The 21,801-nt window shown below is 40.2% G+C and overlaps 1 protein-coding gene across 1 annotated transcript; it reads right to left on the minus strand.

The window, feature by feature from the left end:
* Positions 1-1,152: 1,152 nt before the first annotated feature.
* ptbp1a (polypyrimidine tract binding protein 1a) lies at positions 1,153-16,961 on the minus strand. The gene is made up of 16 exons (XM_062439721.1): positions 16,915-16,961; positions 15,978-16,031; positions 15,693-15,723; positions 11,125-11,185; positions 10,800-10,972; positions 10,248-10,394; positions 9,670-9,840; positions 9,417-9,527; positions 9,017-9,197; positions 8,843-8,920; positions 8,477-8,634; positions 7,047-7,080; positions 5,864-5,956; positions 5,181-5,397; positions 4,808-4,885; positions 1,153-4,567 (listed from the first exon to the last, which is right to left on the minus strand). The coding sequence occupies exons 1-16, from the start codon at positions 16,920-16,922 to the stop codon at positions 4,435-4,437; spliced, it is 1,728 nt and encodes a 575-aa protein (XP_062295705.1). The 5' UTR covers positions 16,923-16,961; the 3' UTR covers positions 1,153-4,434.
* Between the last annotated feature and the right edge of the window lie 4,840 nt (positions 16,962-21,801).

Below are 21,801 nucleotides of genomic sequence, written 5' to 3' on the forward strand. Positions count from 1 at the left end.
GAGAGATTTTGGAAAAATAAATGTTTGCCCTCTGTACACATACTGTAGTACTTGCCAGTTTCAGTTTTTCAAATCTGTTATGACAGATTAAAATTACATTAAGTACCATATTTTGTGAGCCAGTGACTTCTGGAATTTGATAACCTAAAAAACATCACAAATCTATGTTTGGATCATCTTACTTTGAGTTACCCTTCCACCCAATTATGCAATCTCTTTGCATTTCAATATATTCCAAAGAGGATTCTGTGTAGACTGCTCTTTGCTCCAAATTACTCTTCGTGCAGAGTGAATATACTAAAGATGCTGCAAGTAAACAAGGGTCTGTGGTATCAAAGCATCATCAAAGCAATAAGTTAAGTTACCATGGAGTTTCCTGAGTGGCAGGGATGCACTGAATTGCAAAGATGTTTTGAAAAAAGATACCTGAACGTAAGTTGCCATGAGACTGGTTGCAAGTCTTGGCAGATGTAGCAAGGGTACCACCTTCTTGTTGCATCCTTAACCATGATGCTAATATTTCCATGTCATGTTTGTGACGCAAAGTATCTTCAGACTGGGATCAGTCTTTACTTTGACCTTCAAGCATGCTGTCTTATGCAAAGTAATAACTGCAACAAAAAAATCTAAGTGCCATTGCTGTGAAATTCACAGTAAGTTGGAGCTCACTGTACTTAAGACCACACTCCACATGATGCTGGGATTATATGACAAATCCAGCTGCTCTCAGCCACAAATACAGACACCACTGGACTCAATTCTCCCGTTCTCTCATTTGTCCCCTTCTCAAAAGGCAGCAAAGATCTGAGGTTAATCCTCTCTACCGCTCTGTAAGGAAGTCAGGGTGAAAAAAAAGAAAAAAGGTATAATGCCAGAAAACCCAAGGAGGCACATTTTGACATTGTGTGAGTGGCAGGTAAAGTCACCTCTGTGCAGTAGACTTTATTACCAGCAGAGAGCAAGATCTCCCCCTAGTGGTGCAGAAAGTGCATAACCAATGTGTCACTTATTTTGTTTGTGTACCTGTCCCTTGCAATACCAAGGAACTTTGTGATGAACATGGATGCCAGATATGCCTAATCCTTGTGCGTTATCTTAATTATTCATTTTATGAAGATACAGCAACTTGGTTACCACAGCAACCTGGTACATCTAAGAGTCAGGCAGACCTGTTAAACCGAAAGGTCAAAGCTAAGCACAGGAGGATTATTAAGAATCATAGAAAACAGCAAGTATCCAGTGTTGCATAGCAAATTAACTCTCCACTCTGCCACCACCATCGCAGCTGTTTCATCAAGGGATTGTAACGGGATTGGGCTGAGCCCAGATGAGCAGTCAGTCAAGTTTCAGATGGGATGAGTACAAAGTTGGAAGTACAGTAAAAGATTAAAAAAAACCCACCAGTAGTAAACAAGATGGGAAACGTGGAAAATGTTACGAGATGTTAACCAATACAGAGCAGCAGCTCCACAGGACAGAAGGGAAGAGACAGAAACCAAATGAGGCCAGATGAAAGAAGGAACAAACTAAAGATTTATTGAAGGCAGCAGAAGATGCAAGAGACAAGAACAGAATGGCAAGGGGTGAGTGGGGCATATACAGAGACACTTCTGTGTTCAGATAGGTTTAATGTCTTTGTGTTACAAAAGTTTGCTTGTATAGCTCCGGAGAGCTTAATAGGTCTGTATTGTTTTATCAAAATATACATGTTTTGAACGTAAAGTTGATATAATCCAAATGATTTTGTGGTACAAAAACATGAATATATACAACCATCAACCCTGCTTCATACAATAACCCCACCCGCCCCCATATAAAAAAGGAGAAAAAAATAAAAGCTTTGAACAAAAACTGAAAGGCATATAATCTACACTCAACATCACAGCTAGGACTGCGGATCAATTAAGTATCCATTCTAAAGCCATCTCTACCAAAGTAGGCTCATTGAAACATCAAACAAAAAGGGGTACAATATACAGTATAAGTTGTTACCCAAAACAGATTTTTCTTCATGTGACTTTTGTCCAAGGCATCTGAGAAATGGAAAATAGGGTAATTGGAGCCTTGTGTTTTTGTGGAATAGCAGGAATGTGAAAAAAAAACCTTTAAGAAATCACAACACTACAAAACAGCAGGGGTAGAAGATACTTTGGTCCTTAACAGCAATAACCGTCTGTAGCTACATGAAGCTTCGTTAAACCATGCATAATATTCTTTTACAAAAATAGAGACAGAGCGCATCTGTATCTGGTCCAAGACTACAGTGGTCGAGGCTGTGAAAACTGGTGCTTGAGGCACTCAGGAATGTGACGACGTTTAAGACTTTAGCGTGATGGTGCCAACTTGGACCTATCATTGAGGAAAAGTGCACTAAAGAACCCGACTGTGGCGTAAGTGAACACAGACAGGGAATGGGTGAGGGCTATCCCACCCTGTAATCCTGTTATCCTGAATTTAAGGAAAAAAATTGACTGGGTTTTTAGACACAGTCCAAGACTGTCGTTACTGTCAATTGACAAATGCTTCCAAGCTGCCCTCTCACAGGTAAGATTACCTGAAAAAAAAATGGGATAAAGGCATCTTAGCAGACAGGTAAGATAAAACACCTGAACGAGAGGTAAACAAAGTCAACTGACCAGGCCAGAAAGGGTTTCTGGCCTCAGACTAAAAATTCAATGAGTCAAGGCACTGTGATAATGATTAAACCCAGCCACTACATATAGTATCAGTTAAGCTTAGAAGTGATACACATGTAAATGCTAAAAATAAAAAAGATAAATGAATATATAGTTGTCCACATATAGATGAACATAATATGGTTAAATGAGGCCCCATACACCATTGCCCCTACTGAGAAAGGACTAAATGGAGGTGAATGGGGACTGTAAGACAGGATGGCTGGATACAGCTCTACTCCTGCAACAAAACACCTAACAGAGCTACATCTAGCAAGAATATTAAGCATCTATCTGACTTACATTCAAAGTTTCTACATACATATAATGGGGATATATGCATACAAATCCTTAGATAAACATTTGTTTGTAAAGAAGAAAACAGGAAATTGAATTAGCCACTTTCCCCCATTTTAACGATGCTGGTACATACCAAAAGGCATTAAGAAAGAAAAAAAAAAAAGGGTATTCTGAGAGCCACGTCTTTTCCAAAATGAAGCCAGAGCAAATGCTTAAGGCAATCTGGTAGGGGCAAAGTAAGGCACAAGACTGTAGATAAGGTACTGACAGAAAAATATTTCCTTATTGAATTAGTACAGATAGTGGTATGGATCCCCCGAAGCAAGCAGGTGGCTATTTAGAAAAAGATAAAATAGAAATGGATACTGGGAAATAAATTGTTTGGTGATCTGTGAGCCAAAACAAAATCATTTGTCTCTAACCGTTTCTGACTGGCCAAACAGGTTCAAAGTGGCATTTCAAAAAAGGCACACACACACATAGATATAACCCACACAACTATCATGGTAAAAGGAATGCTGAAGTGTGTCTGGTGTGGATACGATTCATCCACATAAACATACATCTGTGGTGGAGGTGTCTTTTTTTTTTTTTTTTTTTTTTTTAAGCAATTTGGTCTAAAGTGACAGTTCATCAGCTGCCCCTACGTTACCTCCAACATAACAACACGTTTCATTGCAGAATGTTGCCCGTTTCCCACGAACCCACTTAAAACTTAACTAATGGAACAATACATGCTCAGGTTTGGGTACTTCAGACGAGTTCTGAGAACGATAGATTTGACAAGACAAGCTTTGATTAGACTTACTGATTCCGGAGCCGAGTTTTGAAGTTACTTTGCCTTCATTTACTTAGCTAGTTACGCTAGCATCAAAGCACATGTACATTTCCAATATGATGGACACAAGCGTTTACAAGTGTAGCAAAGCTTCACAAATCAGACCGTACTCTAAAAATAAATGTAATAACTGAGCTAAAAAATAAGTTCATACAGTGGAGGAAGTCCTTCATGCTTACTGCTGCATGGTATGTCATGTCCTTAGTTGAAGTCATAGCACCCCAAACTAATGCTAGCAAGTATAATTCAAATACAAGTAAGTGTATAACAGCAACCATTCAATTTGTGAATGGCAAGAGGGTATATATTCATATTTGCTTAGAGTTTTATTTTTTAAAATTTAAAATACAGTCTTTTCTAAACACTAAATTAAATGGTTATCGTGTTTTTTGTTATAAACAAAAAAGAACTGGAACCAGAACTTCACAAGATCTGGAATCAATAAGCAGAATCAATCAAATCTGATACCCAAACCTGTTAATGATGGGGAAAAACTTGGGAGGTGTTGAAGGGAGCAACGTTCTACAAAGAAACACAGCCATAAATATGTAATTTCCACTGAAGGCAACCTAGAGGAAGGTCGCTTTCAGATGGTAATAAACTTTGAGGGAGCAAAGGCACTCAGATGGTGGACTTTGAGAAGGACACTCGAAGGTGGTGGTTCTCTCCCAAATCGTGGTTGTGGAACTCGATGAGGGACTCAATTGCTTCCTCGACTGAGCCCATCTGGATCAGAGCCATCTTACGGTCTTTTCTGTTAAATAAAGAGAAAAATGTGTTCGCAAAGAATCAACAATCTGCCCACTTTTGTGTGGGTTGTTTTCTATTTGTTATGTTTTACTATGAAGACTGAATTCTCTCTGTGCTCTACATGAAACCTTATTCACACTATAACCCATAAATAACAGTTTCATAGTAACTCTTCCTTAACCCTGACTAAACCACAGCTGATAAAAAAAGGTCAAGAAAACTGGATGTGACTGGACAGACTTACTGAAAGAATTTGAAGGCCTTGACTGTGGCTCCTGAGCTGGCAAAAAGCCTCCTGAGGTCATCCTCCACCACAGAAGGCCTGAATGTAGAGAAACAACACAGAACAAACAAACATTTGTGGGTTTACATTCTCTTCACTTATTTGCATTTTTGTGCTAAGTTTTACTTTGTTTATGGTAGTGAAATAAGACCCAAGAGGCATCTAAAAATCTAAGAATTAAACTAGAGTAGCATGTTTAGAAAATACTGTCATAACTCCTTAATCCCCGAGCACCAAATATAGAAATAAATGAGTCAGGACTACAAAGGAAAAAGCTTAGAGCACAAAGGCGAGAGCATGAGAATGAAAATGAGGCTCTTGTAGCTGAACTCACGGTATGTTGGAGAGATGGAGTGTTGCAGAGGGTGGGAAGATGTTGGAGTAATTTTTGGAGCCAGGCTTCTTGAAGCGGTGCAGGGGTGAATTGCTGTAGTCCTTTGTGAGGCCCTGGTCCTCATGGCCTTCTCTGGGCAGTTGCACTGTGGTGTGTTTTGACAATGTCACACGCATGGCCCTGCCGTGAAGCCGCTGGCCGTTCAGGTGGCTCATAGCTGAGGAACAATATTGATTAAGACAGTCAACACTCATTTTTTAAAAACACCACACATACACACAACTATAAACTAGGCTGATTTAGGACTTAAACGACTAGACATGGAGTTCATTCATATTGTTCAATGTTTAATTTCTCTTATGTATTATAAGCTTAACAAGGGGCTTTTCACCCAAAACTGACTGTATGCTGTCATTCATACACATTTCAAATTCTTCAGATAAATGCTTTTAGAGTAATTACGTATGGTCAAAAGAATGAAACAAGTACATTTAACAGAAGGGTAGTCAGCTTTTTAGCAAAGGAAGACCTGTCCTGTTTGCTTAGCTGAGACACACTAAGTAAAAGCTCAAAACAATGTATGCTATAATGATGTGAGGAAGAAGATATAAAAAAAGCAAGATCAAAGAAAAACCTAGATCAAAGAAAGCAAATAAGAGTTTGGCTGCGCTGTGTGTAAGTACCTAGCTGAGCCTGTGTGCCATCAGACATCTGGATCAGAGCATTCTCCTTTTTATTGAACAGGATCTTCACTCTCATCACATCGCCATACACGCCTAGGGAGGAATAGGAAGGTGTCACAATACAAGTGCAACACAGCCTGAACAGGATCCACACAGCCAAACACAGCAACAAAAAAACTATTTAAACCGTCACATCAGACAATGTTAATTCTGCTAACAAATAAACACGGGCTAATTAATAAGTCATTATCAGGCTATTCTACTCATTTTCAGTTCATTTCAGCATGAAATCTCTAACACTAATCCTACATACGTCCTCTTAGTTACAAATTTACACAGAAGTCGACAGCTAAAATGGTTATGTTTGACGAGGGGGAGATAGTGATTTGAAGGCAAAAATCAGAGAAATAAAAAAATGAGTGGGTTTTAAATCAGTTTGATTGATCTAGTGAAGAAAAAGTTGATTTCTTGACCAACTTGAGGACCTAATAGAGTCATGCAGGAATAAACTAAACATGCACATACCTACATTAGAGAAACTGCAAAAGAATAGGGTGACATAATCCAAAGGATATGTCAACTCACAATCACTAAGAAAGCAGCAGCATTTCATCTTTCTATGTACTGTTGCTGAGTGACTCAAGGCAACTACAAAAAAAATAAATTAAAAAAAATCGACTCGACAAAAATGAATATTGATGACTTTTCATGGCATAAAATTGGGCTGTGCGGAACCAAATAAAGTGTTGACGTTTATCCTCTTCCTGAGGGTGATGCTTTAGAATTTAGATCGGCTTCCCGCCTCATTTCCAAAACAAAATGCTGCACACATATTTCTATTTAGTGGGGCAATATTTCCATTGAGGGGCTGTTCTCTTTGAAGATGAAAAACGGCAAATGTTTTTGCCCGTGGACAACAAACCACAGCTGCTCAAAATTAAATGAAATGCTGCTGCTTTGTGTGGTGTTCTCACCTTACTTTTCTCACACAAACCCACAACAACCAAAACAGGTCATACAAACCCCAAAAACAAACAGACAACCCCGACCCTTCATAGCCCTGTAGCCTGATGACAAGCCATCAGTGGTTAAAAAAACAAAGCCAACAACATGAGACAAGACATGCCCACCTTGCCAGGTAACAGTAGTAATAAAAAAAGGAGATGAAAGGATGATAACGTACCGAAAAGAATAAAGAGGCAGTGTGGCGTAACGCTCTTTAGAGACAGCAGGGGGAGCAGCGGGGCAGGGGGCCAAAAGGGGAGAGGGAACAGGGGACAGGGGAAAAGAGACGGAGCGGAGTGGAGGACAGTGGAGTGGAGTCGGGACATGTCCGCAGGCCACAGGCAGCGAGGTCCACAGGAAGGCCACAGTACCATGGAGGAAGGAGAGGCATGAGGGACGAAGAGAATGAGAAGAGGACAAGAGGAGGAGAGGATTCAAACAGCGTGAGAGAGGAGGGAGAAGATAAAGACGAAGATGAGGTGGAAGGACAGAGAGAAAGATGTTGGAAAGACAGATGATGGCAAATCAGGGGGACAAAAGAGGTGCCAATGTTGTGTTTTTTGTTGTGTTTTCATTTTTAGGGGTGATGACCGAATTGGGGACGATGGATGGGGTAGAAAGGGGGTTGGTTGGGTGGGAGGGAGGGAGGAAGAGTAGTTGTAGTAGTAACAAAAGGGGAGAGGAGGACAGAGGGAACAATTGGTCATGGGGCGTGCAGTCAGTTGGCAAGAGTACAGGTGAGGGGGTTTTAAAACGAAAAAGGAGAGGGAGACAGAAAGAGAGAGAGAAAAAGGAAGTAAAAAACAAGGTCAGTATACACAAAGAAATGTAGTGCTTCAGACAGTAGAACTGGCTAAATTAAAATGCACTGTCACTATGGGAACACTAGGAGAAAAAGAAGAGAAAAAAAAGATTAACAATGAAATACAGAAAAAGGCAGAGACAATATGTACTTTTAAAATTACATGCTATGTTTTTGATTATTTAAAAGTTACATTACAAATAGAAACCCATCTGAATTTCATGAATCCTGTCCCAACTCAAGAGCTGATCTTAAAATTAAATATGCTTCATGTAATGACTACACAACTACAGTAAAAGTAATGAGTGCGGCAGACTATTTACACATTCTACATACTATTTTAAAAAAGAGACCTACATAATTAACATGTATCTTTCTAAATATACAAAGAAAAAGTAATATTGTCTCTCCAACAACTCAAGAATGATTTCAACTAATGGACAAAAAATGAAGATATGAAATGGTAAGTTTAAAAAAAAAGAAGTTAGTGTTTTGAATAAACTTAAAATTCACAGTGAGCAAAGTGGCAGGTCAGAAATGCAGCAGGTTTGGTCAAACACAGAGAGGTCCTGAAAGAGAAGAGGTTTTGACTAGATGACCACCTTTCATTTTAACACAGTGGTGACTAGTCTGATCGCATGGAGGTGGAGGGGGGGGGGGCAAACACTGGACCTCTGGAACAGATGGATCCAAGTCGATGAACCACAGTGTAAACAAATGGCACTGTAATATTTTAAAGCTGCTCAGCACTGCACTGACAGAGGCAGGATGTAGAACTGTTACTAAATCCTAGTGAGGGTACTGACCTCAGGGTTCAGATTGCTGACCAACAAGACATTGTGTCCACCAGAGGCAGTTAGGCCTGATAGGCCAAGCCGGCTGGCAGCCGCTGCTGCAGCCGCCATGCCACCATGCCCCATGCCCAGGGATGCCAGGGCACTGGGAATACCAGGCACCGACAGACCTACGAGGAACAAAATATGAATTACTCTCAACTTATTGAACTTTGTCTCTTCATTACTGAAAAGGTCTGGCAAGGAGAACAGAAAACCTGGGGAATACATTATGTGTGGTGGTGTCAAGACCAATTAGATACTGTACATGCAGATGTTTGGAGGAGGGACATGTGTCATTATAAAATCGAACACCAAGGAGAAAATCTTTGTACTGACCTGCCTGTTGGATGGCAAAGGTTGGGGGGAAAGCATGAGCTCCACCATAGGGAGAGGCAGAAATTAAGCCTGGCGCAGCTACAATGAAAGACAACAAGTCAATCAAATGTGTACTTGCAATACTGATCAGGGTTAAAAAAAAAAAAGAATGTATAGAACAAAATAAGTTCTTACCAAATGCAGCAGCTGCCATGGTCTGGTGGTCAAGAGATTGCTGTGAATCTGCAGTAGGGAGGTCTGGTCGGGTGTAGTCCCTACTCTTGTCGTTGTTGTACTTGACATTCAGGCTGGTGAGCTTGGAGAAGCTGATTCTCAGGGTACAGCAGGCATTGTAGATGTTCTGTCCATCCAGAGACTGAGACAGATGTGGGTGCATTAGGCTTAAGATAACGTCTGGTTTCTCTTACACTGGAAACTTTAACAGTTTCATGTTTCCCAGATTGGACCCTGGCTTGATTTTAAATGTGTTCATTTGTCATGCCAACCTCAACCTAACAGTGAAAGTGGCAAAGCACCCAATGGTTTGTGAGCCAGTGATAACAAACTGACACAGCCTTAGTTGTACAAGTCTTACCAGTTTGGCATGCTGAGCTGTCATGCCATCAGCATACTGGATCAGAGCCTGGAACTGGTTGTTCTTAGTGAAGGTGATGATTTTCAGCACAGTGCCGAACTTTGAGAAAATCTGGGGAGTGGAGACGACATGATATGCTTTGTCATCATGACAACACACTTAAGGGGGGAAAAATCTAGAGGTGGTCTGTTTAAAGATTTAAAAGAAGATGGCAAATGTAGCTTTACTCAAGAAGATTAAAAGATGTGTGTACCTGGTGTAGTACATCCAGGGTGACAGGGTAGAAGAGATTTTCCACAATGACTCGGAGTACAGGGCTTTGACTTGTGGCTCCTCCCATGCTACCTGCTTCTGCAGATATGGCCATGCCTCCCATGCCACCTCCATGCAGCGCATTGACTGCCTGCAAAGCTGCCTGGGCACGCTGAGGGGAGAATACGGGAAGACAGAAAAATGTAGTATCGGTGGAGCAAAGTGCGCAGTAACAAATTAATGAGTGCGTTTGTGACATAATTTTGAACAAGACAGCTGCTGTATTTTTATTTTATTTTTTACATGCTGTTTTCCATAATCCTGCAAACTTCCATACAACATTGACACCAAACTGGGTGGAATAACTACTTTGATATTTTGTCTAGCCTGCAACCTTGACACATTTGATTACTTTGCACTGTTTAGTCTTTAAGAGGAAGCTCACACCAATAACTTCTGAAATAGTGTGTGGAAGAAGCATGGATGTATTACTTCAACATTTTCAGCATTTAGCAAACACTTTAACTACAATACAAGCCTCAAATCAAACAGTCAACATGAAAAGCAAGTGGCCCTTACCACTTGGTTCGGGGAGTTGTCCGTCTTGAGCTCTTTGTGGGTTGAGTATTGCATGTAAATGGGATGGTTTCTGATGACAGGGGTGACAGAGGAGTAGTAGCTCACCATCGTCTGAGCACACTCCTCACTGTTCAGCTCCAAGAATGCCTGTGGAGGAGGACCAGAGCATTACATTTCTTCCTCCCATCGCATGTAATAAAAGTGCCATTCTGAGGCAATGTTTATGAAGCGTTATATTCATTTTTCATTTTGCACATCTTCTGTAAAGTTTTCTAATAAAAAAGTTTTTTACAAATGCTGGCAATAAAGGAAAAAGAGATAAAGATGTTCAAATGAGGATTAAATGTCTCCCTCCGGGAAATGTCAGCACATAGAATAGTCTCTCTACGCACTAAATCACAAGGATGTGACAAAAGGGTCATTGTCATCATTTTCAGGTCAGGATAGAGGGCCACGAAAACTGATCCCTTGTCACAGGCCTCTGGAGAAATTTCACCCAGGAGTACAAGCCTTACAGGTTTGGTGAGCAGACCTGCATGTATCAGTTCTTACCTGGTTTTTCCCTTTCAGCATCAGCAAATTAGTGACCTTTCCAAAGGGCAGCCCCAGGCCAATAACCTCAGCCTCATTTATGTCGTTGGGCAGCTTGCGTACATGGACCACACGTGACGGAACACCAGGGCTGCGGACGTCACCTTTGAATTTTTTGCTGTCGTTGCCATTGGCTGCAAGAGAAAACAGAAGCAGATACAACCAGGGAGTGAACAGAAGGCTCCGGTTCTTCTTGAATAATGGATTGATCGTCATGGTAACACAAACACAGACACAAAAAGCACTTCAATAAAAAGGATTCACCCCTCCATGGCAACCCCCCTACCTGAGTTCATGATATAGGGCCCGTTGGATATGCAGGAAGAAAAGAGTTCGTCGGATCCCCTCTGCAGACAGAGAGAAAACAAAGGCTCACTTCAGTGCATTCACCAATGAAGGCACAGCATGGCAGGTGGAGAGCACGGCTCTCATATTACTGAGCCATTGTTTGATAAAGCAGGAAGTAATCTGATAGCCAAAGAGGATCGAGCAAACGCGCTTGAGAAGGAACTCCACCTTCCTTTACCAGGAAGAACGGCTACAATAGTTACAAAGCTTGTCAGAAGGGATATTCAATCATAATAATCTCACTCTTCTCCAACAGTACTGCCTAGTATAAAAGTCAGTCGCCATGGGCTGCTGTATCTGACTCTGGGAAATGTGCCAAACTGTCACGTTTTTTACACCAATCACACTCAAGGAGGAACAGCTACTATTCAAGCTTGAAACACAGAAGTCTGCATTTAACAGCAGCTGTAGGTCATTACAAACCATCTTCTCATCTGCGTGCTATTAACAGGAAGAACAACACACTGTAGCTCTCTGGAACGGAAGACAAGTAGAGGATACTCCCTGCCCACACTGGTTTACTGTCTTGTCTGGCTTCACTCTCTTCAGTAGATATAAAGTGCTGTTTCAGAGCTGTTCTCATGGCTGTGTGTGTGCGTCGCTGGTTGTGTGAGATGAAGTATAGCAGTCACAAGTAGTGGCTCAGCAGCCTAAGCTCTACAACACTCTACAATGAAGGTACTGTTCAGGATGAGACTAGGGGCATTGTTACACGGCAGCGCACACACATATGGAGCCCCAAGGACTCTCCGGGAGTTGAAGAGCCCCGGAGCGTTTTAACAACAACCAGTAATGCAGGTTTGCTGGCATTCTACTCCAACCTATTGAGTCCTGGACTTCAAATACGCAAAGTGGGGGGATTTCCAGTCGAGCTGCGGAACCGGTTCACAAAATGCAAGAATAAAAGTGATCTGTGAGAGAGCATCTGGTGGTGCCGCTGAACTTTGTAACAGGAATGGTGTGGGACATAGTACAGTTGCTATGAGAGCACAACACCGTAAGCAGTAGTCCCTTTGACTTCCAGCGTCTGCTATCTCAATTAATGAACATTCCTGCGCCTTTACACTGTGGCTCTGGGATCTGGGGCCTCCTCCTTTGGCCAATGTTCAAGTCTTTACATGTGCATATATTGTATGCAATCACTGAGCTAAGATTACAAAAGCACTGGTTGCAACACAGGTAAGGATGCAGAATAGAAGGCAAGTCAATCTCTAAAAGGACTAGAAAAGACAGGATGAATAGTTTATTAATCTTAAGATGTAATCAGAAAAGCATGTGAAAAAAAGTACTAATGCTAGTGTCTAGACCTCACAGTTAATATTAAAAACAGTATAAAACAGCAACAACTGACACTCGCAACACAGATTACAACGCATGGAAAAAGGAGTTGTGTGTTCTAGTTAGTGGTAAAGAAAAGAAGTGAAAAAAAGCAAAAAACAATTATGTTACTTGATAAATGGGCTAAGGGCAGAAGCAAGCCATGAGAACTGAAGGAAGTGGCTCCAGTCTGACTCAATGGTCGTGGGCGGGTGGGCGGTGTCACATTATCAGTCAGCAGACCAACTCCAAACAGGAAGAGCAGCGAGATCAGGCCTGCTTCCAGAGTTTTGCTAAACTTCCTCCTGGGGACTGATTGTTACTGTTCCATGGCTGGACCTTTTCTCTCCTCCCCTACTTCCTCAATCTAATAATAGTGTCAGACCTAGGACAGCCCTACAGTGCAGAGCAAATGCACCAATTTAGATACAAAATAGGAGGATTGCGCTACAACTGGCTGGAAAAATACACTGATTGGCTTTTTGAAAGGGAATGCGATCGGAGTGCTGAGCGGCACAAAAGGCAAAAGTTAAATTGCTGGAAGTGTGGAAGAAAAACAGAGCTTGTAAAGAGTTTGTTAGCCGACTCCGACATGGTGCCAAACCCATTTTTCCAACACAAACTCACTAAACGGGTATCGACATGTCCACATCCTTTGTTTGCTCAAGACGCTGACAGTATAATAGCAACCTTCAGTAAATGATGACACATCGCTGGCCCTACATACTGAATCTCTTGGGAAGAGTTCCTTTCGCTGACAATGGAAGTGGCCTACATTGAACTTTTTTTTTTTTTTTTTTTTTTTTTTAAAGGGAACAGTGACCGGAGGCGATTTCTGTGTTCCATATTCTCCACATCACACCTGGTTTGCATTGCATCAAAGAGAGGGAAAAGTAACATATGTTCACCAACTCTTCTGCAGCACTTTTTTTGGGGGAAAATAAAAGATAAGGAAACAAAATCTGTAAGGGTTTTAATGTATACCTGTTTCGGCTTCTGCAAGCAACTACAGTTTGGACTCGGAGGTGGGGTTGTTGGGTGGTAAAGTTGAAAGGAAACTGGTTCGCATTGCATCAAAGAAAGGGAAAAGTAACATATGCTCCTCAACTCTTTTGCAGCATTTTACGGGGGGAAAAAAACCTTTACAAGGAAACAAAATCAGTACGGGTTTCATATTGGGATATCAATCTTTCCGTGACTGCCCTTCCTTTCCCACATTCAAGTCTTTTCCATGAACTGTTTTCTTCCTCTGCTTAGTTTTGTTTGATCTTTTTTTCTCTGTAAAGCATCCTGAGGTGTTATATAAATCTAACTTATTATCATTATATTATATATCTGCATCTGTGTTTATGTTGTCCAAAACAACAAACAAAAAAACAAAAAAAAGGGGGGGAGGGGGGGAGTGTGTTAATGTATATATATGAGATTATCAGCTAATATATCAATATCAGAATTGTTTCTAATTCCCTAATATCGCTATCGCCCCCGAAAAATCCAGTATTGGTCAGGCCCTAAAGGAAACAAAAAGCATAAAAGGGGAACAGCCCAGCACAGCTTCAGGTACAGACATGTTTGTTCACTGGGATCAGCCTTTGCCAATGGAGGGGGTGGTGGTGGAGGTGGAGGGGGTATACAGGGAGCTGTGCCTCACAGGGGGGCTGGAGTGAGGGGGGGGATTGGAATGTGACCGCGGAATGCCAGACGCTCTGCCCAGACGGAATAATTACAGATTCCAGCAAGGCAGCGCTCCATAACTCGGCATCATCATCATTACCACAGTACATCAAACCAGGAAAACAAAAAGGGTTAACAAAATAGGACAAAGAGAGAGAGAGACAAAGATCTAAGAAATAAAGTCAAATCTTGAGTATCGATCTGCAGCCATTAAAACGATGCATTGTTAATCATGGTTTAAAAAACAACAGGCTGAATTGAAAAGAATAGAGGGGGTGGGATGTGTCCCAGTTAAGGGCGTATGTGTGTGTGTATCAGAGTGCTTGTTTAAACAGTGTGAAGACCTTTGGCCAGGAGGACAAGGACTGGTGTGCGGAGGATGGTTACAGCCCTATTGCTGAGTTCAATTACTCCACCTACACATAACTGCCCCCAGGCCCTGTTACCATGGATTACTACTTAAGCAGGCATTTTTATTGGGTACGCGAGTTTAACAACCAGCCGTTTACCCAAAAAAAACCACCAAAATGTGTTTCTTCTTCATCAAGTCTGCACACACAAACATGTAGAGAAGACGTTACATAAGCTTATAACACTGCCCCTTATAAGAGGCCATTCATGCAGAAAAGATGCAAAGGTTTTAACATTGTTAAAACGTTTATCTGTAGGTCTTGTGATAGAAACGAGAGTGGATAAATATCAAGCGGCAGTACGGGGCAGGATTCTGTGCTTTCTTAACATTCCAACGAGGCCAATAGGCTATTAAGGAACACAGCAAATAAACAACAGGAAGTTTCTTTTATAAACAGCCACACAACCAAACTGAGTAGAACAGAACAGGAAAAACACAAGGCCCCACCTAAGATAATCTTTTCTAAATCGATTTATCTACTATTGCGCGTCCAGTTTTTTTAAGAGTTGCTGCAAACTATGTGCTGTCCATTCAGTTGTTTTTCATAAATCTTTAAAAAGCAGAACCCTGCCTGCGACTGCAAATTCATTACACATGAGAAATGGCTTTGGACAGCAGTTCTGTAATTATAGAGGAAGCTCTTGTAAACTGACAAGACTGTCTCTCATCCCCCACTGCCGGCACACATCATCTTTATTTCCACTCCAACTAGTGAAAAGGTTTGTCAAACCTGTTTCCTGCAAATAGTTTTAGCTGCCTACATTATGCAAATAGCAAGAAAGCTCATTATCTGACCTCAAAGCTAGTATGAAGAAAAGGGACATTCTTATTAACCAAGTCTGTACATAATAATGTAATAAATGCCAAAAAAAGAAACCAATTTGAAGATACAAAACATACTGTAACTTGACACTGGAAAATGTTCAATGAGTATCAAAAACCACACAACTTACAACTATGTAATGCAAAAGAATTGGTCTAGGGTTTTAAAGAACTATACATATAAAAAAATAATTAGCATTCATTCTGTAATCTTGTTAATGAAATGAGGGAGGTGAGAAGAAGCAGAGCTGCAAAGAGAAGATAACTCAAATATTGCCTACCTTTGTGCCAACTGATATGTCATGGACACTGCTGTGAAAGAGAAACCAAGTTCAATTAGGCAGACAAACAAAGAAAATTAAGCTTTATCTGTCATGAGATCCCGTTTAACTATTTAACACAACATGTGCACTACACACTGAGGAAACATACTGTCCATGCAAAAACGTATTGACATAGCATTGTTCAACACAGCTAAAACGGACTTCCTCATTCTGAAATGGGCACTCCAAAAAGCACCACAGGAAAATTAGTCAGCCGTGCATATTTTTTTTCAAAATACTTACTCAATTTCAGGGACGTAGCCGGATCCCAGAGGGTACAAGTCAGCGTCTAGGCGGCTGTGGTGGGTTGGGAAAAAAAGAAAAACACAAGAGCAAACTTCAATGTAGGTACTTGGCAAAAAAAAAAAAAATCACACAAATCGCTTATTTACAAAAACAATTGCTTCGTGAGCGTTTTGCTGGTCGAGTTTTAAAAAAGTAGCATTCACATTAAAGCTAACCAACATTTGAAGTCATCTAAAATTTAAAAGATCAAAAAAAGGGTAGGGATAAGCTTGATTAAAAGCGATATACTCTTATTATATTGTCCTACCCCTTTGTTTTTTTAAGGTATCCCCGGTGTAACAAAAAAAGGAGTCTCTGATTCAAATCAACATGAAAATGCTCAGGCCAGACATCTTCAACATGGCCCTGGCACTCCGCAGACAAATGAATGCGGAAATGAGACACGTTGCTTTAGCTAGCTCTCGAGTTACCGTCAAACCAAGTTACCAAGGTAGCGTTAGCCAATGTTCACGTTAACCACAGTCTGCGATAGCACACGGTGTGGAATAACCCGTATGTTACTCAAAATGACTGAATTCTCCTATAACTTAACTCTAATAAAGTTGGTGTCTGCTAATTCTTAGTTTAATTAACATAACACGATAAAGTATGTTCGCCTGAGTGGTGAACGTAAGTAACATTTTGCTAGCAGGTTAGCGGTGGCTAGCAGCTTGCTAACGCTGGTTAGCTTTTCGCTCACTGCTAACTGTTGCATGTTTTGATGAAGAATGGAAAAAAAACTGTTTCAAGTAAACTTTCCCGTTCTAGCAGTGAAGTGAAACACCAATCATAATCACAACGTGTTAATTAACGACAGATTCGTGTAAAGAAGTTGCACCGCGGTGGTTTTTGTCTTTAAAAAAATAAGTCTTAAGTGTGGTTCTTTTTCACTTACCCGTCCATTGCACAAGAAAAAAACTGCAGGTCTGAAGCGAAGGTAGGGCGGCAGACTTGCTTGATTTTCTTACAAAATGGCTGAACGGACGGAGGCGAGCGCTGATTAGTCCAGGCGCTTCCAAGAGCCAAAAACAGGCGGGGACAAGCCTCTGCTCGGGTCGCGATTGGGCAAGACGGCTATCATTTTGTGAAAAAAAGAAGGCCGCGGCAAATTTCCAGTAACAGCTAAATCATATCAAAGTGGTGGGAAAGGTTTGTAGGAGTTTGTTTTGTTGGGGGTGACGAAAAGCTTACTTTGAGTCATCAAGCACAATGATAAGATAAAAAAAAAAAAAAGATTAGGTCAGCATGCAGTGCATATACGGGCCACTCATAGGATCTTATTAATATATGTCAGCAGCATAAATACACTTAAAAAGGTGAATACTACGCATGTATTTGTTTCACCCTCACATACTGTTCATATTCTGACTTAGTCTCTGCACCAATTCATATTCATAAAACTCTCCATTAGTCGATAAATGGTTGATTAGTCCTTAATGAAGAGTTCTATTTTCCGGGAAAAAAGACATTTACAAACATCACTAGGCCTATTTTATGGTTCAGGAGAACATTTTTTATAGAATATGAAGAATACGACAACATGTTTGAATGGTGATGGCCTTTACAATAATGTGTACCTACCAGCTGTACAAAAAATAAAAATATGCATTTTATTTCAATTTTTGTATTCAGGGTCTCATTAGAAATGCAGCTCTCAAATGTAAAAATGGGTCAGATTTGACCCAGAACACTATGTAGGCTAAGGGTTAAAGCATCCGTGTTCTCAATGCAGGTTGAAAAGAGTACAGCTGGAAGATTTACTGAGCTCGTTTACTTGAGTCTAAGTATAAATACTCTAGTGTACAAATACTCCATTACAAGTCCTACACACAAAATCTCACTTAATTATAGTATACACTTTGCAAAATGCACCTGAAATAGCCAATCAAAAGCAACAGAGTGCTACTAATGCAGAACAATTCCCATGTTACATATAAGTATTTAATGGGCTGCAGAACAGTAGCCTACAGTAATATAACCTTGTACAATAATATTACTTGCCTCTGAAATGTGATTCAAGTATAAAGTTGCATGAAATGAAAATACTCAAGTAAGGCATTAGTAGGCTACATCCAAATGGTAAACTTCTGTAATCATTTTGAGTAGCCTAAATATACTTAGTTAGTAAATGAGAGGACAGTCACTGAAGGATTAAAACAGTTTACCTGTAGGCTATAGTTAACTGTCATACAGCAATGGTGGCCCAAATGTTGGGAGCTTGACAAATCCCCTCATAGCAGGTGTAAAGGCAGAAAACACTTGTACAGTACAGTACCACAGTTTGTATTCACAATGCCAATATAGATACATCAGCGTCATAAATGGAAATGACAACAAGAGGATCAAAGTAGGAAAAGATCCTGAAGACAACAAATGCAGTTTCAAATTGCAAAAATCAAGAGCATAACAATATGAAACTGAAACAAGGAGACATCTATAATAAAAATATATTTGTAGTGGATAAAGGAGCCAATTAAGAAGAAGAACTGGGGAGGTCAACAATTGCACTTACCTTACATAACCAAAAATCAGCTGAACATGTGATATTAAAAAGTAAACTGGTGTTATCATTGTAGGAAGCAAAACATATTATTAATTTAAAATGTTCATACGGAAAGCATCATGAAAGATTATATGGCGTAGAAATTGTATTTATTTATTCAATCCCAGTTTTTCCCAAAGATTTTATTTTGCTCACTAGTGATTTACAATCCAGCCCAGTATATGGCATTGATGTACCAATATGCTGGCTTGCCATCTGCTAATTAAAATGATGAAGAAGCGGGAGGTACTACACTAGAAAGAAACCTACATTTCTTTAATGTTTACTTCATACTTGTTAGACAGTTTGTATAATTATTTTGGGAAATCGGATGAAATAACTGAGTGACACGTTTTCATGCAAATAAGAAGTAGAGCATAAAGTTGCAGACAACAGCTGTACAAAGCTTTAAATTGTCACAGATGAGGAAGTGTGTGTACAGTATTTTCTTCCTGGAAAATATTACAACCACAGCTGACACGCCACCAATGATTACATGTTGATGTCACTGTTTCCCACAGGTATTTTGGAGTAAATGTGGTGGATTTTAAAGGGAAATTTGTTTTAGTGTTTCATTGCATTATGCTCATGTGTTTATACTCCTGTCTGGTGTTGCTCAGACTTACATTGAACAAACTAATCACAGAGCAGCAATTGCTGCTGTTACCGTAGCAGCAATTAGATTTTGCTTTGCCCTCACAGGGCTGATTTGGAAGATTTATGCGTGTCATACTTCAACCAATTTCTGTGTTGGGACTCCTTATCCCCTAAATGAGATTTTTTTCACCTTTCAAATTAATTTTAAATGAAATCTTCCATCTCCTTTTCATATTTCATTACTTTTGATATTCCACTGTTAGAATCCAGGACATTCATCTGTGTTTATGTGAGTGCGTGTCATGTGCCCATGTGTGGAAAAGCATTGTCAGTGGTGTGACCTAAAAACAGCACAATGTATTCCCTGTCCCGTGATGTGGAAGAGTTATGCTCCTTCTGTTAAATGGAAGAATCTGTCCAATCATAGAACATGTAAGCTGAATATGCCGCATTCATACTGGCCTAAATTGCTATTTATCAGAGGTGGTGCTGCTGCAGCATATAGTCATGTCATTATAGCTGCACTGTTGAATAGTGCATAAATGATCCCCCTGTTATGAATGCCCAGTTTAAATGTCTCTTCCTTTTAGCCTCCATACAGTCTGCCTGGCAGAGACACAAACACAGCCTTGCTGTTGCTATATTTGACAATATTGTAACGGATCAACTTCCAAAACAGTAGACGTATGCTCTCTAGTGGTATGTTTTAGGTAATGCACTTTGCAAAATACTGAGGCCATCTTTCATCCACAGTTCTAATGAGGCTGAAACACCATTCATGTTCAATATTCTACCCAGTCTAATCTTTCCATCCTGTCTTTAATATCCTCTCTCAAATCACACCACTGACCTCAGTACTTTATTCATTCCCCATAAATGGGTTTATAATTTTTCTCATTTTAAAAAATCCCATTGTGTTAGTCCTATGAGAAATGGATGGTTTATATGCGTATAATTGTGTGTACTTCTTCCAGACAGTTGTTCTGTGCCCATCTGTGACTCGTATAAGCTAAGATGCCAAAACCGCAAGCATATTTAACCATGGATTATGTGTATGCTTATGTGTGTATCTACAGGATGTGTACATTTTGGTTAAATACATACACACTTATTTGACTTGCTGCAAACAAACAGTAGTTTTATTCAAGATTAAACATTTAGACGACCACAGAATAGATGAACAGGCATTGGTCTAACACAAGGTTGCTTTTTCTGCTGCTGTCCCGAGATGCACTATTAAGCAAAGCTTTATCTCACCAGTTGTACATGTATTTCTACGTACATACTGTATGTATAGATATGCACGTAGGTACTTGTGCATATACTATACATACATAGACTGTCAGTTAGTCTCTTGCATAAACTTTGTATCAACAAAACGTTAAAACTTTACAGGGGGTAAGGAAAATAAAAAGACTTTGATGTATGTGATGAATAAAAAAAGGAATTTCGCCAGTCAAAGTAAAATCAATCAGTTTTAAAAAGTGAAAAAAAGGGTAGAGGATACAAATTTTTTTCAAGACACCAACAGTGGTCTGTATGTTACCTATCGTCCAAGCTGCATTTATTTATAGTTTGTGTGAAAAATGATAATACTATTCTACCAATTATGTGAAGTGACCCTCCAGAGAAGAAGGCAGTGTTTCCAGTGGGTCGTCCTGACCAGGAGCAGAGCAAGAAAAACCCCATCTAAAATGACGGCAGACAGACAAGTCCAACCAACTGAACCTGACAAAGGCACCAACAATACACAGATGTAGTCAACTTTTTTCTTTTAAAAATACACACATCAAATACAATATACTGCCTTGCAAAGAGGCCATAGGAAAGAAAAAACATGAGTCAATATAAGAAACAAAGTTGTACAATTAGAGTGGAACTGTACTGTACATATGGAAAGCATAGACTATATTTCATCCGTCCACGCCTCTTGTTGGCCTCCCTTGGAATGTAAGAAGGGATCATTTCTCTGGTGGTAAATGTAGGCAGGACTTGAGAGAAAATGCATCTGGCACTGAAGGTTGCAAAAGACTCTCTTATTCAACAAGTGTACGCAAGAGGCAGTAGGTTCTCACATTCCCCCCCTCACCAGCGATTTGACAAAGAACGACTTAAACAATAGTTGGTGGATGGAGAGTTAGATGAGACTCAGGATTAGCACCAAACTTCAGAGGTTTTTAAATTGTGTGTCTCCGAGCATAGAAGGTGGAGCTGTGGTTTTGACAATGATGGTGGAACAGTGTGATAATGAGATAATGGTGATGGTGTGTAGGTGAATGAGAGACATGGATGAACCTGGGAGGGAACAAACACATTTATGGCTTTGAATCACTGACCCAGACCATCTATAGCCTCCCGTTTGCCAAACAAATAAGGAGACATGGGCTAAAATGTATTTCAATAGGCTTTCAGGGCTTTGAATTGCCATAGGATATATGCATGGTTTGTCTTGCTAGCAACCTGATCCGTTTTGAATGGTTATACTGGCTTTTCTTATGGTCCAAATGGTTCCTAACCCTACCAATGCAATTATCACTAAAAAGCACAACCAGATTCTTTATATTGTTTCATTAGGCTGAAAAGATTCAAGAACCTCAGATGTAATTTGGGAGAAAAGCCTTTTCAAATTCCCCAAATCATTTT

Source organism: Scomber scombrus, chromosome 19 (genome assembly GCF_963691925.1).
Source record: "Scomber scombrus chromosome 19, fScoSco1.1, whole genome shotgun sequence".
NCBI lineage: Eukaryota > Metazoa > Chordata > Actinopteri > Scombriformes > Scombridae > Scomber > Scomber scombrus.

Coding starts and splice junctions, on each gene's coding strand:
- ptbp1a (XM_062439721.1), bottom strand. Junction 5,957..7,046: donor CTGCCTCTTTATTCTTTTCG/GTACGTTATCAT, acceptor ATTCCTCCCTAG/GCGTGTATGGCGATGTGATG. Junction 4,568..4,807: donor AAGGCCTTCAAATTCTTTCA/GTAAGTCTGTCC, acceptor TTTATTTAACAG/AAAAGACCGTAAGATGGCTC.